Below are 20,010 nucleotides of genomic sequence, written 5' to 3'. Positions count from 1 at the left end.
AAGAAATGGGGTTGAAATGAACCAAACCCCCGACTTAAAATAACCTCTCTGCCTCTAGCATTTCCGCACCTGCGGTCACTTGAACTCTTTTGCGGTTCCGCAGGTGCGTCTTACCCTCCGCTTCTGCAATCTTCCTCAAGCCCTCAGCATCTGCATCTGCGCTTCTCCTTCCGCATGTGCGATCCCGCATCTGCGGCAAAAATGACCGCATCTGCGGTCCCTGTCCAGCCAGCCCATTTCGAGCTTCTACGACACAAGGGCCGCTTCTGCGGCTCCGCACCTGCGGTCCAAGTCTCGCAGGTGCGGTTACACCAGCATTCAGCAGCTCCAGCTCTTCTTCCAAATTCCAATTCGATCCGTTAACCACCCGGAATCCACCCGAGGCCCCCGGGGCCCCAACCAATCATGCCAACCAGTCCCAAAACATATTACGGACTCGTTCGAGGCCTCAATTCATATCAAACAACGCTAAAATCACGAATCACACCCCAAATCAAACTTGATGAACTTGAGAAATTCAAACTTCAACATTCGATGCCGAAACCTATCAAATCACATCCGATTAACCTCAAATTTTGCACACAAGTTATATTTGACATTACGGACCTACTCCAACTTCCGGAATCGGAATCCGACCCCTATATCAAAAAGTCCACTCCCTGTCAAACTTTCTCAAAAACCTTCAAATTTCTATCTTTCGTCAAATGACTCCAAAATGATCCACGGACCTCTGAATTCACTTCCAATCGCGCTCCCAACACCAGAATCACCATACGGAGCTGTTCCCAGACTCGGAATCCCAAACGGACATTGATAACATTGAAATGCACTTCAACCCAAACTTATGAAATTCCTCCAAGAATGCTAACTTCCCCAATAGGTGCCGAAATGCTCCCGGGTCTTCTGAAACCCGATCCGGACATACGCCCAAGTCCGAAATCATCATACGAACCTGCTGGAACTTTCGAATCCCGATTCCGAGGTCGCTTACTCAAAAATCCAATCTTAATCAATTCTTTCAACTTAAAGCTTCCGAAATGAGAATTCTCTTTCCAAATCAACTCCGAACTTCCCGAAATTCAAGTCCGACCGTGCGCACAAGTCATAATTCCTGAAGTAAAGCTGCTCATGGCCTCAAACTGCGAAACGACGCACTAGAGTTCAAAACGATCGGTCGGGTCGTTACACCCCCCCTGCCCCTTGACAATGAGACGTTGTCCCAGATTGGAAGAGGAAAAGGTTTTTGATGGGTATATATACAATTACTCTTCTTGTAGCTCTTAAAAAGTTAAGAAGAAGGCAAGCCTCGCGCCGTCGTCGTCGCTCGCTCGCTCACTCGGCTCGGCTTCGGCTTCGGCTTCGGATTCGGATTTGAATTTGAATTTGAATTTGGTCAAATGATCGATTGATTGATTAATTTTTTGGACAAAATTTATTTGTTAACAGAAATCCAACGGAAATATTAAACGTTTTATTTCCGTTATCCGTTTTTAGTTTTTCGGTTTTTGTAACTGAAAATTAACCTCCCTCTTTAGTTCCCGTGTTATTGTTGTGTAAATAACCATTTATGTTATGGCATTTATGTTATGACCGTTTTACCTAAACAGCCATTCTGAAGAGTTGCATCTCTTCAGTTTTGAGCTCAACATTGGCTATAAATACAAGTCCATTCTCTCAGATTTTCCATACGATTTTCTGAGTTCTCCTCCTTTCTTCTGCATAGTTTTAACTTCAAAGAAAGCAACAGTAAGTGTGATTTGCGATCGAACTTTGTGTCCGCTGAAACACTGGGGTTTGAAGTACCACTACACCAGTGTGTAATTCGTTCTATCCTGGGAGGAAATAATCCACAACCTTGGGTACTAGGATGGGGTTAAATTCCTTAAGGAAACACTGTGAATTTAGTGGGCTCGGATTAACTTCTGTTTCTTTTATATTTCTGTTTATATGTTATTTTATTTTCTCCAAAATTATTTTACAAATACAGTATACTAACAAAACTAACTTAACGTAGATAATAAAGAAATGACATTGTTTGAAACGAATAGTTCCACTGCTCATCTGGTCAAGTGCCTCTTTTGCTTCCCTTAGGTCGTGGGTACAAACCCAGTTTATTTTAAAAAATTTGTGCCCTATCATCTACTAAAATATCAATCTTATATTAACCTCCAGGATGCTAGTCCTACTGTTTGCTATCTTTTTTTTTTTTTTTTTAGTGTCGAAGATTTGCAAATGGAGTGAACGATGAGCTTTTGAGTAATTATTTGATACCTTTATAGAAAATGAGATATTTGAAAATTATTTTTAATGAGGATACTAAATTAAAAAGAAAAAAGAACGAATTGAACTTAAAATATAAAAACTCATCGAGGAGAATTGTAGTAATAGTTTGAATGTTGTTTTTTTTTAATATGATTCAAACCGTATTTTTAATATGATATTGTTACGTAAATTTGTTTATTTATTCACTTTCTTAAATATCGACACCGTTTAAGAAAAATTCTGCCGACGCCCATGTGTATATCACCAAGTCCTTTTTATTGTTGTAGCTGGCAATTCATCTTATTTTTAAGATTAGAAATCTCACATTTTAAGAAGGCTTATCTATAGATGTCATTTGATGTTGACCTGATAATAAAATCAAAATTCATAAGCTAACGAAGTATATAACTTAAACTCCTAAAAACAATATATCTCTGAATTGATTTGAACAATTCAATTTAGAAGGTGGGTTTGAAAACGAATTAGTTAAAGTTGATGCATCTGATTAGTTTCCTTGAAGTTACAGACAAACTTCCAAATCACTCTTTTGCACTTAAAAAAGAAGAAGTTAATATAGAGTATGGATGAACTATGGAATCCAGCTATTATGATTAGAGATAATTTTGGAAATCGTAAAGTTAATTATGAAGAAAATGTTAGTGCTCCGACTGCTTTCACTTTCACGTATTGGAAGGTAACTAGTCGCGTTATTACTGTGGAATTACTTTTCAAATGTAATCAACGACCATGCTAAAACACATCAGCGCCTCCCAAATGAAAGCAACTAGTCAAGCGCGTAACTCCAGTTGACAAGTTAAAAATCCACTTAAAATCAATGGTGATGTCCCTTTCTCCACTTGCTACTTTAGGACAATATAACTTCGAACTATTTTAGACATTTATTTGGTTCCTCTATTATTATACATACAAAATTTATACAGAAACTTGTTCGCTGTTCCTTTTCCAATTTTTTAATTTGCCGACAAGCACCAAAAAGATCAGATTTGGCTACCAGTAAAGAGATGAAGCTAGTGGACCTGCGGCCTCTGGGATAACACATTGACTTAGTGTTGCAGGCGAGCCTGAAGCCAATTGTAGAAATCGAAATTTTAATGGATCAAGCCTATATGAAATTTGGGCTAAATTCTAAATTCAAGAGATTATTCTTGAAATTCTAGGAGTCTATTAAGATTGCTTGGAGGCTACTTTATCAAAATCCTAACTTGGAGGCTACTCTACCCTAACCACAGGTCACCCCTATAAAAAAGATCACATGTTCCCTTAAAAAAGCATCTAAAAAATGGAGATCATCTCGAATATTCCACAAACTTACCGGATACTTACAAAGAGATCAAGATGTGGCTGGATAATTCTTGATAATCAAATAATTCAAGAAGATCCACAACATACTTTCATGGATATCAGATACATCCAAGAAAGTCTGCATCATCCTGCGTTCGAGAAACACGCTGCTCCAACCCTCAAATCACGGAGATAATCAGGAGAAAAGAATCAAGAGAGAAACAAAATTGTATTCACAGTTGATTGATAAAATTACTATAATCTGTTGTGATTGTAGTTATTTTTCGTGTGTCGAAAATTCGTTGCAAACAAATTGGCACGCATAATGGGACCAGTTCTTCCCTTCATCTCTTTCTCCTGCAAATCGAAAACCAAAAGTTTCAAAATCATATGTTGCGATGTCAAGTACTTCAAGTTTTGACAAGCCTACACCTCGACAAATCTTGAAGTAAGGGCATTTGTACATATCAAAATTTTAATGAATCAAGCATATATGAAATTAGGCTAAGTCCTAAATTCAAAGCACTACTCTTGAGATTCTAGGAGTCTACTCCCTCCGGTCCACAATAAGTGTCCAATTTGCTTTTTTATTTTGGTCCAAAATAAGTGTCCATTTATATAATCAAGAAAGAATTCAATTTATTTTTACAAAATTACCCTTATGTACATATCCCTAAAAAGTTTTCTTACTCCTCACATAAATATTTAAATAAGGGTAATTTAGTCATACTAGGTATTTTTGTATAGAATTTAGTATTTTCTTAATGGGCGTGCCAAAAGCAAATTGGTCACTTATTGTGGACCGGAGGGAGTATAACATTTGCTTGGAGGCTACTCTATCAAAATCCTAGCTTGGAAGCTGCTTTACCTTAACCCTAGGTCACTCCTATAAAAAGGGTTTCATATTCCCTTTAAAAAAAATCTCAAAAATGAAGATCATCTCGAATATCCCACAAACTCATGGGATACTCACAAAGAGATCAAGATGTGGCTGGATAATTCTTGATAATCAAATACTTCAAGAAGATCCACAACATACCTTCATGGATATTAGATACACGAATCACGAAGATAATCAGGAGAAAAGAATCAAGGGAGAAATAAATTATACTCACAATTGATTGATAAAACTTTATTCTTTTGTGACTGCAGTTTTTTTTGTGTGTTAAAAATTCGTTGCAAACACCAACCTTCCAATGGAACTTGTTAAGGTGTAGCTTTAGGCCATAGATAATATTTCAGTATTTGCGAATACGGATCTTTTTTCTTCCGTACTTACTAATAATGAGGTGATTCGTGTGATGAAAACCTTCTCGCACGCTAAGGCGGATCCAGAATTTAAACCCTATAGGTTCAATTTTTAATATTTTTAATTAACCCTATTATATTTTAAAGTTATGGGTTCATATTTACTATTTTTGTGATTTTAACGAATTTTTACATATAAATTCTTACTCTGCATCAAAAGTTATGGGTTCAATCGAACCCACAAAGAGCACTTAATTAGAATGAAAGGTTTTACTGGTAGCCCTTGAGGTATTCCCTCTCAGTGCGTCCAAGATGACTGAAATAGAGACTTCATAACAAGCGGAGTGATCAAATAAGGAAAAAGGAAATCTTCAACTTGTTTCAGGCAAAACTCATGTTCAAATACAATTTCAATATGTAAATTCATTCGTTCGAATACTACAAATTCATTGAGTCACTTGTTTTTTACTCGAAAGATAACACTGCAATAAGTAAGAAAAAATAAGTCAAAGATGGGGGTCTCACCATAGCTTGACTTTACAAGCGAGAGATAGGACTACAAATCTCTTGGGGGCTGTGCTGCTTTACCCCCTAGGCTTTTCCGCCCGTACTAATAGGGAACATATTTACCCCTTTGATGGTTTGATACGATAATAATAATAGTAGACCACGTTCTTTCAAGCTTCGCGACAAAAATGCAGCTAAGGATAAAGTAGATTTCTGTTTCCTTGTCTCTTGGCATATAATGGAGATGAAGATTCCATGGGCAAATCATGGCCACTAATATTACTCGACAGTGCAATTGACAGACAAGCTGCATAATATAACTCGTGAATCAATTATTAACTGGCATCCATCTAAAGAAGGAATAGAAGATGATCAACCAATGACTGAATAATCATTCCTGATTGGAATAAAATTGATACCTACTCCTGTAGACTGGATTCGGTACCCAACTAGCCAAAGATTTCAAAATGGTCACTGACCATTGGTCAGTCCAAAATCAGAAACAGGACATAAACGCAAGGTGAAACCAAGATTCAAGACTTTGTATGCACTATTTAAGAGAAGTAATTCAGTTCGTCTTTCTCCACATGGGAACAAATTGTCTATCAATTAATGCTTTAGTATCCTTTCATGTAATAAACAAGATCACTGTAACATCATGGATAAGAAAAAAGACCACTAAACCAATACACAAACACTGGCTAAGAGTACTGTACAATTGATGAACACCAATAAGCCATCGCAAAAGAACTCCTGTACAACTGTAAGAACAATCATTACATGGTAAACCGGGGTTAATGACAAATAAGGCTGGATGTGGCATCGAACAATGAGATACCCATTCGACATTTATCAACCATACCACGAAAAGGTTCAACCCATCCTGTATGCCCAGCCATGCTTATCCAAAAATGCATGTACAGCTTCTTTTAAAGCCAAATTTGGCACCAGCTGAGATGGTTTAAGGGGTTCTCGTGTGACCGGATCAAACTTTCCCACCTAATTTGCCACATACAGGAAATATTAATAGAACATACAACAAAACCTTCGAGCTAAAGCAGTGGATGAACCAATTTTACCTTATCCAGATGGTCAAGGATCACTGCCCTTTCATATGTAACCCCACTGGGCGTGATGACAGGGTCACGAAAAATGTCAAGTGTGATCTTACAACATAAGTAATCAGGTAACTGTTAACTCTTAGCAGGTGTCAGAGGACAACACAACATACACACACAATACAGAGAAATCAGTAAGGAAATAAAGCCAAAAGACTGACCTCGGTGGGAGTATCATCTTCTGCAGCTTTCCTGAAAACCCTGCCTAAAGCGTCCAGTTGCTTTACCAGGGATGTCGATCTATCTATGAACCCTTCTATCTGAGAGCTATCACGCCCATGTCTCTCCTTGAGAGCTGACTCACAGGTTTCTCTGATGTACATATACCAGAGAAACAATGGGTAATTGCTGTGACAACCAGGAAAGTAATGCAAATTTTTAAGTTTTACAGCAAGAGTCATTACTTCAGTTTCTTAAGTTCCCAAGTGCGTCTTGAAGATTCATGCTCCCACTCCAAGTATTTTGCTTTTGCAAGCTCCTGCCAGATCTCTTCAACCATGTAACTATTTGGATTAGCACCTCTTCCAAGATCCAATGCCTACCATTGATACATTAAACAGTTATACCAAAAGATAATTAAGCAAGATGAATATCCTAGAATCGTCTTCTGAACATACTCATGATAAATACAACAGAAAATATATTCATTCAAACTTCTTTATAAAAGTCATGCTATACCCACAAAAATAAATCAATCATTTGTGCCAGAACCTTAATGGACAGTTCTGAATTTAAATGGTGATGGATTAGAAATTGGCTTCCTGTGCCAAGAAATGACTCAAGATATAAGACACTGATAGTTCGCATGATGATTAACAAACCAGGAAAACATATGCTCAAAGCGACTCGAGCATGCTTTTGAATTTTCGACTCAAAATGGAGTAATTTCATTTCCTTGGTAACGAACTATCCTGCTCATATGATGAGATGTTATCTGTAATCAGCAATCACAACTGCTAAGATAATATGACTTAAAGTATCAGAGCGTAATTTTTCTTAGCAAGAAAATTGCAGCCTCGCTCGAGTAGCCGAGCCATCCTTGGTTCAACACTTGTTATTGCACTAGTGTACCAGATCACGTCAAGATGGACCTAAGCAAAAGAGGCAGATGACAAGATTCAAGGGGCTTTCTAGTGCACTAATCGCACCAAATTTTTGCTAAGGCAGATAATAAAATCCTGAAGCGTTCCTCACACTCCTTAATCCACAATGTTAGTCAAAAAAACCTCTGTAATGATCCATATAGATCTTTAGGAATAGCTTAAGCCTTTATTGACTAAGAGAGTACTTTTCACACAATAAAAGCTTATATTCTAGATAATAAAAGCCTTTTTACTCCCTCAGACAATAAAGAAAAATACTCCCTCACACAATGAAAGCTTATATTCTAAAATAACTTATAGAGGAGTGTGGTAGCTCGCAAGGGTCATAACATTGAGATCACGGGTTCAAATTTTGTCTCCATAACTTTTTAATAGACTAGATAAATAATAACTCGCCACAAATCAAGGCCTAGGCAATGACAATCCTGTTCATGCCACCACCAACCGTATCATCAGCTACGCCTCAGCGTCCAATTAGTTGGGATCAACCATATATATCATCGCATCTACTCCAATCTACTTCAAGTACGGCTCCGTAATTTGTTTCTTCAAATTAGCTATTCTTTTTTTGATGAAGTAAGGTATTTCATTAGAAAGGAATCAAGTAGATGCATAGTTACAAAATCAAAAGACAAAAATACATAAAAACAAGAGTTTGTAAGCCCCTTTAAAATGTGTTAAGCTATAACTAGGGAGCTAACAAAGTCAAATAAGTGGTCAGTGCAAATTACAAGGGTTAACCCAGCTAAAAAGGGTAAGCAAACAATTAGCTTTACCATTGTGATTTGGAGTTGAGATTCCATCAAAACATCTTTGGTTCCTTTCATTCCACAAACTCCAAAAAAATAATTGCAAGAATCATCAATCAGATCTTCTTGATGGCCTTCTCAACTCTCCAAAGACTCCAACTTGTATGCCTCTCTTATATGCAATGGCATGACCAAGTTCAAGCCAAAAAAAAAAAAACATGTTCCACAGATCAGTGGCAACTGGGCAATGCAAAGCAGGTGACTGACATTCTCTGAGCTTTCCTTACAAATGTAACATCTGTTTACCAGTTGAAAGCCTCTTTTATTGAGATTATATTGTGTTAAGCAGGCTTCATATAAAGCAATCCAACTAAAACAATTTAGCCTTCCATATTAGTCTCCATGGCCAAGGGTCTGGGTCAAATACCTAATTCTGAGTATGAATCTGCTTGTAGCATTCTTTCACGGTAAAGATGCTCTTGTTCCCCATATTAGCTATTCTTTAAAACTAGAGATTCTCTAAACTCACTCGTATCTCCAATTTGGAAAAAAATTCTCTCCCAAATAAAGAAGCTTTCAGGAAATGTAAGAGTTGATGTAAGATAACCACAACTAAGCTTCAGTTCTAACTAATCATCCATATGGATTCTTTACTTTCATTGGGTGTTATTACTATCTAAGTTCACATAGAATGCTAGGCTGCGGGGACTCTTCACTTTTGGTTCCGCACCCGTATCAACACGACGTGGGTGTGGGATCCGTGCCGGATTTGGTCAACCGATTTTGGGGTACTATGACCAAAATCGACAGAGAAATTCGATATAAATACAGTAACTTGAAATCAAAACAAAAGCTAATGTGAAATTGAAAAAAAGGGACACCATGTATGTAGAAATTTCAATGACGGTCTTTTTTCTTTTTTCTCTTTTTGGGATTATCCTCTTGATTAATATTTTTGTCCTTCTTGGAATACCTATAAGTTTTTCACATAATGTCTCATAACTTGAATATATGTTTACTACTCTAATTTTAGATATTTGAATTATTTTTAGTCGAATCCTTGCATCCGTATCCGTAGCTGGATCCGTACCCCTGAATCTTAAAATTCAAATCTTGAAAAAATCGACCTCTAGATCCGCACCTGTATTGGATATCCGCACCCAAGTCCGAGCAACTTAGTATAAATGTAAGTCTACCTTCCCCCTTTTGGCAATTAGCACCTTCCATTGTCATAGTAGGTCTGCGTAAGACATGACCAGATCAACTTTGGAGATCTCTTGTTTTGTCTACTATGTTGTTCAATCCTCAAACAAAAGATACCACTTTTAATCTAATCTACCTGTGGCATTAAATTTATCTTTCACATCTGTATATCCATGATACTCATCTTGTAATATATTCATTCGTTCTAGTTTAATAACTGTTCTATAGAAACTAAATTTCGGCTAGGTAGGTATCCTCCAATTGCATAACACCCTCCGTTTCACCCATCCATTTTTGATTTTATGTGTTACATCTTCATAAATCATACATTTTTCTTGTAAAATTGAGCCTGAATATCTCAATTGTCTGCATCTAAATACCACAATTGGGCATGCTTTACTACAACTTTATTTTACCTGTGACAGCTAAATGCAGAGTACATTCCATCTTACTTCCACTTTATCCAGAGCTTCTATTCTCTAGAGTGCTTCCTCACACGTCCAACTTTTGGTTGACTCTTGCTCTGGTTTCATCAATCAATATAGCATCATCTTGCAAATAGGATGCACCATTACTAGAGTAGGGAAGTATGAGCTCAAGATAAATTCTTGATTTTTTTTTTTTTGAGAATGGTAACAATTATATAAATGTGTAAAAGATTTACAAGAGATTGTGAGGACACAATCAGACCCTCAAAGGGTCAGAGAGAGTACCAAAGCCTATTCTACTCGATTACATTTCTTCTAGCAAGTCTAATAAAGAGTGTACATCCTCCCTATAACTCTCTTTACACCAAAAATGGAATAACAAAAAACAATTAAGCTTAATTTTCTGGTAAGAGCTAGGTCTATCTTCAAAAATTCTGGCATTCCTTTCTTTCCAGATGGTCCACCAGATACAAGCAGGAACAATTTTCCACCATTTCTTTTGTTTAATATTTGCCCCTCCATTGTTCCAGCTACTGAGAAGAGCTGCAGTGTTTACGGGCATTGACCAAGATATACCAGCCAAATTAAGATAGAAGTGTCACAGTTGGGTAGTGACCGGGCAGTGAATAAAGAGGTGGGAAACTGATTCCCCATCTTTGCCACAAAAAACTGCATCTAGCNCCTCGCTACTAACCATGTGAAGCATTGAACTTTTGTAGGCACCCCGACCCTCCAAATTTGTTTCCATGGCCAACCTTGCGCAGGATTAGGAGTATTGTTAATGAAATGATAAGCAGATTTCACTGAAAAAGAACCTGATTTGTGACCCTCCCAGATTAAAGCATCTTCCTCTTCTGTGAGACCTTGGAAAGCTTCTAAGGTCTCCCAGAAATCTGCCACACTCTGCAACTCCCAGTCATTAAAATTCCTTCTGAAGACAATGTTCCAACCATGTATGGATTTTGCATCTGCTACTGAAATTCTTTGATTTTCAGCAATGCTATACAACTCTGGAAATTGTTCTTTCATAGGAGTGTGCCCAAACCATGTGTCACACCAGAAAAGAACTCTTCTACCGTTTCCAACCTTGAAATTGGAGTGGTCAGCAATGAAACCCCATTGCCCCCTGATTGTTTTCCAGACCCCCACTCCATGAGAGGATGCCACTGGTTTGGTGCATCAATGTCCTCCCCAGCCATACTTCTCTTGAATTACCCTTCTCCATAAAGCTGTTTCCTCCAAGTTATACCTCCATAACCATTTTGCCAGTAGACTATTATTCTGAGCCTTTAGATTTCTGACACCTAGGCCCCCTACTTGCCTCGAGCACAAAAGAGTATCCCAATTGACTAAGTGAATAGTCCTTTTCTCACTGTTACCTTGCCAAATGAAATTCCTTCTAAGGGAGTCAATCTTTTTCCTCACCTTAGTAGGAATTGGGAATAAGGACGTCACATAGGAAGGCAATGCATCTAAGACACTATTTACCAGAGTCACTCTGCCTCCGAGTGACAGATATTGACTCTTCCATCTTGACAATCTTTTTTCACTCCTTTCAATCACCCCTTGCCATATATCTTGCGACTTGTTTTTGTAGCCCAAAGGGAGGCCTAGATATTTGGTAGGGAGGTTTTCTAGTCCACATTCCAGGACATTTGCCAGGTCCTGAATGTTTGGGACTTCATTAACCTGAAAAAGCTTACTTTTTCCCCAATTCACATGCAGACCTGCCACGGCTTCGAAGGTTGTTAGAATTAGTCTGAGGTGCAGCATCTCTTCTGGATGAGTTCCCATGAAGATGATAGAGTCATCTGCATATAGAAGATGAGAGATCTCTAGGCTGCTATTCCGTCTGTCAGAAACCTTGAAATCCTTAATCCAGCCATTTGCCTTTGCAGTGTTTAACATCTGGTTCAGCCCCTCCATTGCCATCAGGAACAAAAAAGGAGATAAAGGGTCCCCTTGCCTAAGCCCCCTTTGTGAAGAGAAAAAGCCTTGGGGTGAGCCATTTATCAGGATAGAGAACTTAACAGTGGTAAGACAGAGTTAACCCATTTAGATCCAAAACCCATATCAGCCATTAGTCTTAGAAGGAAATTCCAGTTGACATGATCATATGCCTTCTCTATATCCAGCTTGCAAAGGACACCTGGCACTTTGCTTTTGAGCCTAGAATCGACCACCTCATTTGCTATCAGTGAGGCATCCATGATTTGTCTGCCTTTTATGAATGCCATTTGACGACCACCAATGAGTTTGTTGATGACAGACTTTAACCTCTCGGTTAGCACTTTGGCTATAATTTTGTAAACGCTTCCAATCAAACTAATTGGCCTGAAATCTTTAAGCTCTCTTGCTTCATTCTTTTTTGGAATGAGAGCCACGAAAGATGCATTAAAACTCTTCTCGAAGAGTTCATTAGAATGAAAATTCTTCAGATTTGACATGACATCTTCCTTGACTGTTGGCCAGCATTTCTGAAAAAAACCCATGGTGAAGCCATCGGGTCCTGGTGCTTTGTCTGACGAATAGGACTTAAGGCATTCCACCACTTCCTGCTCTTCAAACTCTCTTTGTAACCGAGTGCTCTCCTCCTCTGATAAAAAATTCCCCCTAACCAGATTGAAATTTGGTCGCCATGTTTCAGGTTCCGCGTACAGCTTCTGGTAAAAATCAATGATTTCTTTCCTGATCTCTTCCGAGTTTGTGGAAGTCTGCCCCTGTACCTCCAGCTTATCAATGTGATTGTATCTCCTATGTGCATTCGCCATTTTGTGGAAGAACTTTGTATTCTTGTCCCCTTGTTTCAGCCATAAGGTTCTGGACCTTTGTCTCCATGCAATCTCTTCACGCTTGGCTAACTCCTGAATCTCTAACATGAGGCCAGCCTTTTCCAATAACTCTCCTTCAGAGAGTCTTCTACTTTCTTGAATCTGATCAAAGACAAATTCTTGATTTAAACCCACAGTCATAGAAACTTCTATGTATATCCTTCTACTGTCCTCACACTTGATCTTCGTACATATCCTTTAGGCATTTAAATATTTGATATAAATTAATTTCTTCTCAAGCAACTATCTAGGCCAATGAGTATTATGTAGATCCTTTGTTTTCTATTCCTATAAAATTAAATCAATACATACATAAACATATGTTCTATATGAACAAGGCATAAGTTCAAACTAATTTTCTATTCCCTATTAATACTTGAATTTGTGTTGTCACTTTTTCGACAAGTAAATGAACATCAGTCGGGATATTCAGGACCCTCATCTGGCAGAAGGATGTTGTACACTACATTTCCTATATCACCGGTATGGTAACCCCAAAGGTTTTGAGGAACCCAATACAGGACTAACACATGCTGGAAATAAGGACAAATGAGAAGCCCGACGGGGATTAGCCTTCATGGTGGCCTTTATGGGAGTGGTAGTTTGTCCTAGAAAAGATGGTCACATAGACCTTGGCCTAGTAGGAATGCTAGATGTTGCTATGAAGAAACCTACTAGCACAGTGGTTCCCCTGATTGTAGCAGAAATATACCGAGCTCTGACCAAATGTCGAGAAGGGGAGAAATTCTTTCAAGGTTGCAATTTGCTTTTGCAGTTGTGGATACAGGAGCATCTTTATCACCGCACAGGATATATGAACTACGGCTTAACCGGGTTGAGTTGTATTGCAGAGTTCGAGACCCGAGTTACAGGTATTGAATTCCCGGAGGGTACTGAGGCCTGGTCGTCATGTTTAAGATCCCTCACTGCAGATAAAGTAGAATGGGCTTATGGATGGCTTCCTCCTACTGAAGCGGTGTACACATCGGCAGAGGTCCCTTATATTCTTTTAATGGGTATTCGAAGCATTCAGCCCTATGCTCCTTACCGAGTTTTGCGACAATTTGGAAGATTCCAGACGATGCACGGTGATGAAGACCTGAGTGGGCAAGTTATTGAGTTGGGCCCAAAAGCTGCATTTCCTGAAGGCCAAATCCGAAAGATATGGAATGAGTGCAGGTACCTTGAGCCTAAAACTATAGTACAGAACCGGGCCAGAGGTGAGGTAGATCCCAAATACTTGGTTTGGTTTGGTAAAAGGTTTCAAATCCCCGAGAGACCCGCCAAAAGGCCACATGTGCAACAATTAACAAGCGAGGCTCAGGTGCAGTGGGATTGGTTGGCTAAAGAAAAGGAGTACAGAGCTCGAATTGGAGCATTGGAAAAACAGGTTCAAGAGCTTCGGTTCGAAAACAGCTTACAAGCCGCAGCCGATGAAGGTGATAAAAAGCAATTGGCCCAGGAGAATGAAGCTCTCAAGACCCAAATTCAACAACTGAAATTAGATGCAAGGAATCGAGAAAGAAGTCTATCCGACGAGAGATTGATAAGAGGATTGAAGAAACAAATCCTGGATTGTCAGGAAGAACTGGAAAAATCCGAGGTAAGTATGGTAAAGCTTCGGGCTCAATGGGCAAAGAAGACCGAGGAAAGGGCCCAGTTTGTACAGCAAATGAAGAAAAACTATGAGGGAACCATCGCCAACATGAAAAGAAAAATGAACACTCTTGAAGAAAAGGCAGCCCGTCGGGAGAAAGAGCTACAGGCCGAGAGGGAAAAATGTTATGAATTAATCGCCGATATGGAGAAGGAAGTAAAATTGTTACAAGATCTTCATTTCCAGGAATTCTCAGGTACTAGAGGCTCGCACTCAACAGATAAGCCGGCTACTCCAAGAGAAAAGGTCAAAATCAGGGAAAGATCAAGAAACAAATTGCCAACTACATTGTCATGAAGTGCCAGGCCGGTGACGGATGGTCATACCACATTCTTGCCTCCGTGATGATATTTGTTCGCCAGGTTATGAACGATCTAGATCAGTTTCAAAAGGGTCTTGCACGCAGGCCCGCGGCGATGCCGAGTGTGCCGCGGGCCCCAGGATTGAAGCCTTGATGTACTCTTGAGTCTGTAGTTTTGGTTTTTGTACTTTTATTTCCAAAGAAAAGAAAAACAAATAGTCTAGTAGCTTTGTAATTGCATTGTTATCATGAAAATTTGAAGATTCCCGAAAACAATTGTTTCTTTATTTCTTGCATCTAGGTTTGCATTTATTTGCAAGAACTACGCTTGGTCTGATTCATGCGGGGTCGTGATACGTAGGCAATCTCCATAGGATTCGACCGTATCCACTAAAAAATAAATACAAGGAAGAAATAAAAGAAAAACAAGAGAGGAAAAGAAACACAAGGAACGAGAGAAAACCATGGCAGAATAACAGGAAAAGCAAAAAGAAGAGGGAAAAGAAAAATAGAGAAAAAAATAGAAAGAGAAAGAAAAGCAAGAAAAACAATGAGTGGAAATCAAAAGAAGGGAAAATCAGAAAAGAAAAGCCCGGATGACGCATGCAACCAGTGCAAACATGTAGACAACCCGTTTAACTGTATATGGTGCATCACACCCAATGTGCGCATTACCTATCTGTTACTTCCTCAAACTAAACCGTGTGTTGCTAAATCTTCCAGCACTTTAGAAACGGTGGTTGGTTGTGGTAGCTGCATCGCATCAATACTTTACCATGAAGGAAGTGTGGAAATGTCTACAGAAATGACTTTGCCGCAGTCCCATCGTCTGAAGATAGCCCACTCGGGGGTCCCGCCTCTGAATCTTTACAGCTGAAGAAAATCGGATCTTCGTCTGCGACTGATGGAAATGTGGGATGCTTGGAACAATGGAAAGGAACCCCCAAGTAATATTCCGGATTCCCAGAGTTGTTCCCTAGAGACTGGAGGTGCTACTATGGTCCCTATCAGTCATTCTCCTACCCTCTTGGGCAACCTACCATGACGGCTCATTTCGTTGGAATGCCTTCTGAGGTTCGCCCCCAGGTGTTCCCTAGGCGGAGCAGCTCCTAACATCTTCACTGCTCCACCATGTCCTTGCTACACACAACCTCGCTGCCAAGGCTGCTTTTGATCTCTCAAGCATTCACGTTCCAAGACCCTGTATCCCGTCAGATCCTCCTCAATATCCCACATATAAATTACTCTCAGCCACTCCATACGAGCTTACACAGGCAGACAAAACCCCACAAAAACCCAGAGCAGGATGAAATGGCAAAGAGAAGTGAGAGCCTCGAGCAGAGCTTGAAAAACATGCAAGGGTTGAGCCGGGCAAAGAGTGTCTTCATATGCGGATCTATGCATGTTCCTCATGTAACACTTGCCTTCAGGGTTCAAAAACACAAAATTTGAGAAGTATGACGGACATGTGGACCCATTGCTCACCTAAAGAAGTATTGCAATCAGTTACGGGGGGGCCGGTGGCAAAGAAGAGCTATTGATGGATATTTTGGAGAAAGCTAGTTGGTATCGCTTCAAAATGGTACATGGATCAAGATGCCTCGCGTTGGCATATTTGGATGATCTAGCCCAGACTTTTGTTCGACAATTTCAGTACAACATAGACAATCGCAGCCGGACAGGAACTCTTTGGCAAATATTAAGAAGAAGCCTTCAGAAAGCTCCGTGAATATGCAATTAAGTGCGCGAACAGGCGTCGAGAGTGAAACCTCCAATGGATGAGGTAGAGATTGGTCACTGTTTTCCTCCAAGCCCAGGAAGCAGACTATTTTTCAGAATATGATGTCGCCATGGGTAAAACCTTTCGCCGAGGCAATAAAAATCGGAGAGATGGTAGAGAATGGTATAAAACGGGTAGAAATCTTGAGCCAGTCAGCCATAAGGGCCACCTCCCAAGCCATCCAAGGCGGGTCTGGAGGAATGGCCAAGGCAGAAAGAAAGAAAAAACAGTGATGGTGATCGGAGGGAAGAAGGTATCGGGCTCTAGACCGACGTTCTCTGAAAGAAACCCCTCAACACTATTATCCTCATACTGTATGGGCCTATGCTCCTGCACCTTATGCGGTCATGAATGCACAACTTTCGGCCGACCGCAACACAAGCTAACCGGAAAATCCACCTCCATTCCAAAGAATCAACCCTCCTTACCAGAACCCATATAATCCGACCACCGCAGAATAACTTTCGTCCTCGGAAACCTCCAGGAGACCAAATTTTTATCGCCAATCAGTTGAACCTATTCAGTTTGGTTCCCGAAACTTCGTCCAGATGAATTTGCTGCGAGCCTATCCCCCAAAACAGGCAGAACCCAGAATCTTCACTTAATCAACGAGGGGTCCATTTGTGCTACCAATCAGGAGGCCGAAGGGCATAGTACTGAAACTGCTGGGACATTGAAGAAGCTTTGGAAGATTTGATTGAGCATAAGGGAAAATAGTGTTGAGCGATGAGAAGCCCTGAATGTGACTAATAACACGTGCCCGCTCACAACAAGGCCGTATCGGTATATTTGTGAAGACGGGAGTTTGATCCGGCTTTGAAAGCCATAGTTGCTATTGCCTGTGTAGAAAAGAAAGCACCAAGTACGCCCGAAGCAAGGACAAGGGAAAGGAGAATAAAGCTGAATCGAAAAACTGCACTTGAAAAGAAACCTGAGACAAAAGTAGAAATGGATTCTCTTAAAGGAGGAAATTCTCTATGTTCCACGAGGACGCCAAGAGAAAAACCATTGGTTTGTCACTATTACCGAGGAGAGCTGAGGTAAAGGGGAAACACCAATATATGTACCAAAAGGAGCCTATGTGTACAAGGGGACAATTTAAACCGCCTCGGCTGAGTGAGCCAGGGTTATTGACGCGTTACCACAAAGCCAATGACAGACCCTCTGCGGTGCCATGGACTACCGCAAACAGTGGTCACATTACAAGGGCAAAGAAATTTTCGGGGGAACTTCCAGGGAAGAACTCTGGAGAAATATTTGAGATGTGCAGGAAAATGGGAACAATGCCGCCGGGAAGCGTTTTCCGTCAAGAGGCCAGTGAGTGCTGAAGAAGCAGAAGCTTTCTTCCGAAAATGAAAGAATGCCTGATTAGAGTGAGACAGTGGATCAATAAGAAATACCGAACAAGGTGTCCCCGCTCTCATTGGTGACAAAAAATCCTCCGAACATCAGAAGATCTTGATGAAAACTTTGAATGAGGCATAACGTGCCAATGTAAACTTCAGTCGCGCAGCTCGAAAGGATGGCAGAATAGTTTTTTTGCCATCAACACAACTCTCTTGTTAGTAAGAATGAACTTGCCTCCTGAAGCACAACCCACAGACAAAGCTTGCAATTGACGTCAAGTGTGAGGGGTACTATCCAAACGAGTCATGGTGGATGGAGGATCGGGGGTGACATCTGCCCACTCTCACATTGCAGAGGATGGTAGATTGGGACAGAGAAGATTCCCCGAATAAACGTTTGCGTAAGGGCTTTTGAATGGTATTAAGAGGGATACCATGGTAAATATGACATTGATATGACATGAAGGACGGTGACTTCCGAGGTGACCTTCCAGGTGTTGGACAATGGATACATCTACAACTTCCTTCTAGGGAGGCCTTGGATCCATCTGCAGAGCTGTGCCCTCCACTCTCCACCAAAATGTAAAATTCGAGTGATGAAGGTCAGGAATCGTGGTCCACGAAGAAAACGAGCAATCTATCTATCGTGATCCATCTATCCAATTTTGGAGCAAGGGAAGGAAGTGAGCATATTGTTTACCAATGGCCTTATGAGATTGTGTAGCAGATCAGCACGAGGAAGGAAATCCTTGTCCTCACAATTAGTCCTTTCCTGTCTAACGCTCAATCATGTGGCCAAGAGAAATGATTAAACATGGTTTAGGCCAGGGAAAAGGGTTGGGAATAAGCCTTACAGGAAATAATCTGATCCAGTAACTCTACCCCAACGAAAAGTGTTCTTTTCCGAGTAGGCTTCCCACCCTACCCAGATGAAGAGAAATAGGGACTGAAGAAAGAAAGAAAGAAGGATGGGTTTCTGCCAACAGCCATGCCATATCTCTACGACACTTTTGTCAAGACTAAGTATGGCAAGAAAAGGATTGATGAGTTGTTCTACATGTTGAGGAAATCGAAGACATAATGTGATGCTATGAGAAAATGCTTTACAAACCAACATGGTTCAGTTAAGAGAAGGGACTAGCACGGCCGCTGAAATGCTCTATATGGTACCAAGATGCTAAAATACTCCAAAAACTGGAAAGGCTAGCCATTCCCCGATTGAAGCGGAGTCCCGGTAGACTATGCCCTGCCCCGTTTTCGTACATCTCGAGTTAATTTCAGGGGTTGTAGCTCGGGTGTCTTTTTGTTTCATGTCTTTTAAATTCTTGAAAATGTACAACCTGTTATCTTTCCAATTCCCAAGAAATGAAATCAATATTGTCATCGGCCATCTTTCTTCTTTTTCTAATTTTGGGATTGTTTTTCCCTTTTTATCTTTTCCTTTTAAGTTAATATATAATGCAGCTTTAAATAAGAGACAATGCTTGCGGACTCCAAGCCCGGCTCAAACACTTGTTTAAGTTGTGAAATAATAATCAAGAACTGGAAATAATGTGAGAATGAGGCTTTTAGGAGATCAAACCGAAAGTGAACAATTGAGAAACAAACCTAGCCAAACTGAACGAGCCACTAGAATCCGGTTAATTTGGGAACGGCGAAGAAAATAAGGGAAACCAAAAATAAGCATCGCACAAATCAACACACTCGAGATGCATAATCCAGCTCCGTTCGAATTTATAAAATGGTGTTTGCTTGTCGTATGACGACATGCCAGGATAAGTTATGGACCTAGTGGTGCACAAATTGCCGATCTATCCCGATTGTCCCAGTACAGCAAGCAAAAGGAAGTTTCAAAACTGATTTCGCTGATAAGATCAAGAGAAGAAGTCACAAAAACAGTTTGAAGGCGGGGTAATTCGAGTGGCCCGATATACCACGTGGTTGGCCAATGTGGTTCCAGTAAACCAAAAAAGACCGGAAAACCCGGGTGTGTGTAGATTACCGAGAATTTGAACAGGGCAAGTCCCAAAGATAATTTCCCCTGTTAACTAACATTCACATCCTTGTGATAACTGCCCATAACATGAATATCAGTCTTTCTGGACTGTTACGCAGGATATCACTCAAGTGTTGATGGATGAAAGGATGCCGAAAAGAGCTTTCACTACACCAATG

At 40.2% G+C, this 20,010-nt stretch overlaps 1 protein-coding gene across 4 annotated transcripts; it reads right to left on the bottom strand.

The window, feature by feature from the left end:
* Positions 1 to 5,924: 5,924 nt before the first annotated feature.
* LOC109213186 (E3 ubiquitin-protein ligase CHIP-like) lies at positions 5,925 to 7,845 on the bottom strand. 4 transcript variants are annotated; one of them, XM_019376943.1, is made up of 5 exons: positions 7,149 to 7,845; positions 6,842 to 6,975; positions 6,599 to 6,749; positions 6,399 to 6,509; positions 5,925 to 6,318 (listed from the first exon to the last, which is right to left on the bottom strand). In XM_019376943.1, exons 1-5 carry the CDS (start codon positions 7,326 to 7,328, stop codon positions 6,193 to 6,195), a joined length of 702 nt encoding a protein of 233 aa, XP_019232488.1. In that variant the 5' UTR covers positions 7,329 to 7,845; the 3' UTR covers positions 5,925 to 6,192. The 4 variants fall into 4 exon arrangements, with proteins under 4 accessions (XP_019232488.1, XP_019232489.1, XP_019232492.1 ...); XM_019376944.1 differs by having other exon boundaries at positions 6,399 to 6,485; XM_019376947.1 differs by having other exon boundaries at positions 7,259 to 7,842.
* Between the last annotated feature and the right edge of the window lie 12,165 nt (positions 7,846 to 20,010).

The sequence above is a fragment of the Nicotiana attenuata genome, unplaced genomic scaffold, assembly GCF_001879085.1.
Source record: "Nicotiana attenuata strain UT unplaced genomic scaffold, NIATTr2, whole genome shotgun sequence".
Lineage (NCBI taxonomy): Eukaryota > Viridiplantae > Streptophyta > Magnoliopsida > Solanales > Solanaceae > Nicotiana > Nicotiana attenuata.
Note: the sequence above shows the minus strand (reverse complement) of the source record. Positions and strands in the feature narration are given on the sequence as shown.

Coding starts and splice junctions, on each gene's coding strand:
- LOC109213186 (XM_019376943.1), bottom strand. CDS start 7,328: ATGAAATTACTCCATTTTGAGTCGAAAATTCAAAAGCATGCTCGAGTC. Junction 6,976..7,148: donor ATTCAGAACTGTCCATTAAG/GTTCTGGCACAA, acceptor TATCAATGGTAG/GCATTGGATCTTGGAAGAGG. Junction 6,510..6,598: donor AAGATGATACTCCCACCGAG/GTCAGTCTTTTG, acceptor AAGAGTTAACAG/TTACCTGATTACTTATGTTG.